The sequence below is a fragment of the Nerophis lumbriciformis genome, linkage group LG01 (genome assembly GCF_033978685.3).
Source record: "Nerophis lumbriciformis linkage group LG01, RoL_Nlum_v2.1, whole genome shotgun sequence".
NCBI lineage: Eukaryota > Metazoa > Chordata > Actinopteri > Syngnathiformes > Syngnathidae > Nerophis > Nerophis lumbriciformis.
The window spans coordinates 4951501-4957500 of NC_084548.2; the positions used below are offsets into that span (position 1 = coordinate 4951501).

Consider the following 6000-nt stretch of genomic DNA (forward strand, 5'->3'; position numbering starts at 1 on the left):
TTGCGTTGATTGTAATCAGACAGTAGTGATGATAACGTCCACGTTTTCAAATGGAGGAGAAGAAAAGTTCCTCCTTTCTGTCTAATACCACATGAAAGTGGTGGGTTTTTGGCATCTTATTTGTCCAGCTTCCATATTCGTTTTTATACACTTTACAAGAAATATATTGGCGTCAAACTCCTTAGCTTGCTAGCTTGTTTGCGCTGGCTTTCGGAGACTCTTGTTTTGAAAGCGCATGCGCGATGGAGCGGCACTTTTATTGTGAAGACAGGAACTGTGCGGTCAGTCTTTAGGCTTTTGACGGGATGTACGGTTGAAATAAAAAAGTGTCTTTTTTCCTTCACACTTTTGATTGATTGATTGGAACTTTTATTAGTAGATTGCACAGTACAGTACATATTCCGTACAATTGACCACTAAATGGTAACAACCCGATAAGTTTTTCAACTTGTTTAAGTCAGGTCATGTGACCACCTGGCTCTGTTTGATTGGTCCAACGTCACCAGTGACTGCATCTGATTGGTGGAACGAAGTGAACGTCACCAGTAAGGCAGGCACTTTGAAGGTCTGTCTGACAGACCACAACAAACAAAGCGTGCATTAACAGATCGATCAAAATTAGTAGCGAGTAGCGAGCTGAATGTAGATAAAAGTAGCGGAGTAAAAGTAGCGTTCCTTCTCTATAAATATACTTAAGTAAAAGTAAAAGTATGTTGCATTAAAACTACTCTTAGAAGTACAATTTATCCCAAAAGTTACTCAAGTAGATGTAACGGAGTAAATGTAGCGCGTTACTACCCACCTCTGAGCATATTCAATTGAATATGGGTTGAAAATGATTTGCAAATCATTGTATTCCGTTTATATTTACATCTAACACAATTTCCCAACTCATTTGGAAACGGGGTTTGTAGCTGTGATGACTATGGCTTACAGTTTGTGAAAACCTTGAATTGAAAATCTCAGAAAATGTGGGGTTTCAAAAAGTATAAACCCAGATCCTCAAAATGATAATAGATAAAGTCTGCACATCTTTCCTCAACCAGAAGTGCCTCCAAAAAAGCGTGCTAGTTACCTATTGGTTTTCCAGATGTGGATGGTCTCCGCATCGGTGATGTTGTGATTCAGAGCCTGCTCATCCAACATGTCAAAAAAGTATTTGACAGCCAGCGGGACGGGACGGCTGGTGCTGAGGATGGCCGTGAACAAATCGTCCACAAACTTCTGCAGCGTGCCCTGAAGATGGTGAATGAATAAGAAAAAATGTCAACATCAGCAGAGAACGAGGATGTGGAACATTACCTTCATGGAGAGAAGGCGAGTCAGGTAGATCTCGGGGATGGCCTTGGCTCTCTCCCCGCCCTTCTCCCTCACACTGCCCCGCCTGTGTTTGGGCAGCTCCGACTCTTCGCTGGCTTTCACCAGATGCCATAACTTAACCCCTCCTTCCTCGCCGTCGTCCAGCATGGGAGTCTCTGAAGGTAGGCGAGAAACAACACATCCACCATTACTGAACCTGTTTCCTGTAGTGTACTATAACATCATGTCAAACAGCGACCTCGTCTGGTTATTTGGACTCATTACTAGAATTTTCCGCGACTTACTCTCTCCAGGCATGTAGTCGTGGCTGTCATGGAGGTGATTTTTGGTGTTTCTTGGGACGAGAGCGACTGTTGACCCATCTGGGACCTACACCCGAAAAAAGGACACAATTACCTTTTATATGGACAAACCCCGTTTCCATATGAGTTGGGAAATTGTGTTAGATGTAAATATAAACGGAATACAATGATTTGCAAATCATTTTCAACCCATATTCAGTTGAATATGCTACATAAATATGCTATTTTTTTCACAAATAATAATTAACTTAGAATTTCATGGCTGCAACACGTGCCAAAGTAGTTGGGAAAGGGCATGTTCACCACTGTGTTACATGGCCTTTCCTTTTAACAACACTTTTGGGAACTGAGGAGACACATTTTTGAAGCTTCTCAGGTGGAATTCTTTCCCATTCTTGCTTGATGTACAGCTTAAGTTGTTCAACAGTCCGGGGGTCTCCGTTGTGCTATTTTAGGCTTCATAATGTCCCACACATTTTCAATGGGAGACAGGTCTGGACTACAGGCAGGCCAGTCTAGTACCCGCACTCTTTTACTATGAAGCCACGTTGATGTAACACATGGCTTGGCATTGTCTTGCTGAAATAAGCAGGGGCGTCCATGGTGACGTTGCTCGGATGGCAACATATGTTGCTCCAAAACCTGTATGTACCTTTCAGCATTAATGGTGCCTTCACAGATGTGTAAGTTACCCATGTCTTGGGCACTAATACACCCCCATACCATCACACATGCTGGCTTTTCAACTTTGCGCCTATAACAATCCGAATGTTTCTTTTCCTCTTTGGTCCGGAGGACACGACGTCCACAGTTTCCAAAAACAATTTGAAATGTGGACTCGTCAGACCACAGAACACTTTTCCACTTTGTTTCAGTCCATCTTAAATGAGCTCAGGCCCAGCGAAGTCGACGGCGTTTCTGGGTGTTGTTGATAAACGGTTTTCGCCTTGCATAGGAGAGTTTTAACTTGCACTTACAGATGTAGCGACCAACTGTAGTTACTGACAGTGGGTTTCTGAAGTGTTCCTGAGCCCATGTGGTGATATCATTTACACACTAATGTCGCTTGTTGATGCAGTACAACCTGAGGGATCGAAGGTCACGGGCTTAGCTGCTTACGTGCAGTGATTTCTCCAGATTCTCTCAACCCTTTGATGATATTACGGACCGTAGATGGTGAAATCCCTAAATTCCTTGCAATAGCTGGTTGAGAAAGGTTTTTCTTAAACTGTTCAACAATTTGCTCCCGCATTTGTTGACAAAGTGGTGACCCTCGCCCCATCCTTGTTTGTGAATGACTGAGCATTTCATGGAATCTACTTTTATACCCAATCATGGCACCCACCTGTTCCCAATTTGCCTGTTCACCCGTGGGATGTTCCAAATAAGTGTTTGATGAGCATTCCTCAACTTTATCAGTATTTATTGCCACCTTTCCCAACTTCTTTGTCATGTGTTGCTGGCATCAAATTCTAAAGTTAATGATTATTTGCAAAAAAAAAAAAAATGTTTATGAGTTTGAACATCAAATATGTTGTCTTTGTAGCATATTCAACTGAATATGGGTTGAAAAGGATTTGCAAATCATTGTATTCCGTTTATATTTACATCTAACACAATTTCCCAACTCATATGGAAACGGGGTTTGTACATAACCCCAAACCAGTGAAGTTGTCACGTTGTGTAAATGGTAAATAAAAAGAAAATACAATAATTTGCAAATCCTTTTCAACTTATGTTCAATTGACTAGACTGCAAAGACAAGATATTTAACGTTCGAACTAGGAAACTTTGTTATTTTTTGCAAATATTAGCTCATTTGGAATTTGACACCTGCAACATGTTTCAAAAAAGCTGGCACAAGTGGCAAAAAAGACTGATAAAGTTGAGGAATGCTCATCACACAATTAATTGGAACATCCCACAGGTGAACAGGCTAATTGGGAACAGGTAGGTGCCATGATTGGGTATAAAAGTAGATTCCATGAAATGCTCAGTCATTCACAAACAAGGATGGGGCGAGGGTCACCGCTTTGTCAACAAATGCGTGAGCAAATTAAGTTTAAGAACAACATTTCTCAACGAGCTATTGCAAGGAATTTAGGGATTTCACCATCTACGCTACGTAATATCATCAAAAGGTTCAGAGAATCTGGAGAAATCAATGCACGCAAGGCAGAAAACCAACATTGAATGCTCGTGACCTTCGATCCTTCAGGCGGCACTGCATCAAAATGCGACATAAGTGTGTGAAGGACATCACCACATGGGCTCAGGAACACTTCAGAAACCCACTGTCGGTAACTACAGTTGGTCGCTACATCTGTAAGTGCAAGATAAAACTCTACGATGCAAAGCGAAAGCCATTTATCAACAACACCCAGAAAAGTGTTCTGTGGTCTGACGAGTCAACATTTTTTTGGAAACTGTGGACGTCGTGTCCTCCGGACCAAAGAGGAAAAGAACCATCCGGATTGTTATAGGCGCAAAGTTCAAAAGCCAGCATCTGTGATGGTATGGGGGTGTATTATATATATCCATTCATCCATTGACTACCGCTTGTCCCTTTTGGGGTCGCGGAGGGTGCTGGAGCCTATCTCAGCTGCATTCGGGTGGAAGACGGGGTACACCCTGGACAAGTCGCCACCTCATTATATTATATATATTATATTATATATATTATAATTGTCTATTAGTGCCCAAGACATGGGTAACTTACACATCTGTGAAGGCGCCATTAATGCTGAAAGGTACATACAGGCTTTGGAGCAACATATGTTGCCATCCAAGCAACATTACCATGGACGCCCCTGCTTATTTCAGCAAGACAATGCCTAGCCACACTCTCCATGTGTTACAACAGTGTTGCTTCGTAGTAAAAGAGTGCTGGTACTAGACTGGCCTGCCTGTAGTCCAGACCTGTCTCCCATTGAAAATGTGTGGTGCATTATGAAGCCTAAAATAGCACAACGGAGACCCCGGACTGTTGAACAACTTAAGCTGTACATCAAGCAAGAATGGGAAAGAATTCCACCTGAGAAGCTTCAAAAATGTGTCTCCTCAGTTCCCAAACGTTTACTGAGTGTTGTTAAAAGGAAAGGCCATGTAACACAGTGGTGAACATGCCCCTGTGACAACTTTTTTGCAACATGTTGCTGCCATTAAATTCTAAGTTAATGATTATATACAACAAAAAAAAGTAGTTTCTCAGTTTAAACATTAAATATCTTGTCTTTGTAGTCTATTCAATTGAATATAAGTTGAAAAGGATTTGCAAATCATTGTATTCTCTTTTTATTTACCATTTACACAACGTGACAACTTCACTGGTCTTGTGTAAAAAACACAAAAAATGTATGTCATTATGCAAAACCAATTTTTCTTAACTAGGAGGTTTTGTGTGTTTGGGATCTGCTTAAGTCCCAACAATTTCAAATCAAACCATAGAGATATTTATAAAACAATCTTGCCTTCCTTCATTCTTCCTCCAAACGATCTGTTTGGAATTTGCCCCCATAGTGACGTGTTTCCCCAATTGTGACGTCAGCGGCTTATCCATATATGGTAGAAATTTACCCAAATTGCTTTGCACGATTCCAAAATGTGTAGTCAATAAGCTCCTTATTTTTATCTACCCTCACGCTGCGGGGCAGACTGGCTCGTACATGCACATGCATCCTCCGCTGTTGCCATTTTTAATACAAAGTAGCCTAGAGTTTGGACTTATATCTGTCAGCGTACACCATATGGAAGCGCCCAAAAACTACAAGGTAGATGACAGGGAGAAGACACTGTCAGAATAATTGTATCTAAGTTATCACAAAACTTTGTGTTACATTGAGTTCAGCTCGCCCTCCGAGAGGACAAAAGCTGTCTTTGTTCCTACCAAGCAGAAGGCTTGTAAAAATCCACTGTGTAGGATGGGGAGCGACATGAAGGCGTCGGTTTCTTTGATGTATTGTAATCCACAGAAAGACATTGTCTTGACCCGAGATCTACAAAGCGGAGAGGAAGCAGGACCTGACGGATGCTCCAGGCACCTTTTCTTTTAACTGTTTTACGACCTTTTCGTATGTTTTTAATCAAAGGCGATGGCTGTTTACGACCCCCCTCCCTTAGAAACAGTTGCCATGCAATCAGGGAAAGTCCAAATAAAAGAGGAGGCGTACAATTTTTCCTCAGAGCGTGGTGGAGACTGTACAAGAGTACAGCCCAGAAGTTTCTCCTCAATTGAGCCAAATTTAATTATGTCTCTGTTTAATTCCTTGCTTCTTGTCTTGTTTAATAGATGTCAAAATGGCGCATACTAAAGAGAGGGTCAGAAAGCATCTTAAAAATGGTCTGTAAAACATAATCTGTGCAAAATTTTGACCAAAAA

At 41.5% G+C, this 6000-nt stretch overlaps 1 protein-coding gene across 4 annotated transcripts in view; it reads right to left on the reverse strand.

The window, feature by feature from the left end:
* Positions 1 to 6000, reverse strand: part of plxnb1a (plexin b1a) — a 303093-nt gene that overhangs the window by 15179 nt on the left and 281914 nt on the right. For all 4 annotated transcript variants that reach the window (XM_061973897.2, XM_061973889.2, XM_061973873.2 and 1 more), the window contains 3 exons: positions 1605 to 1689; positions 1303 to 1475; positions 1076 to 1236 (listed from right to left, as the gene is read on the reverse strand). In XM_061973897.2, the coding sequence (XP_061829881.2) occupies positions 1076 to 1236; positions 1303 to 1475; positions 1605 to 1689 (419 nt within the window). The remainder of the gene's footprint in view (positions 1 to 1075; positions 1237 to 1302; positions 1476 to 1604; positions 1690 to 6000) is intronic.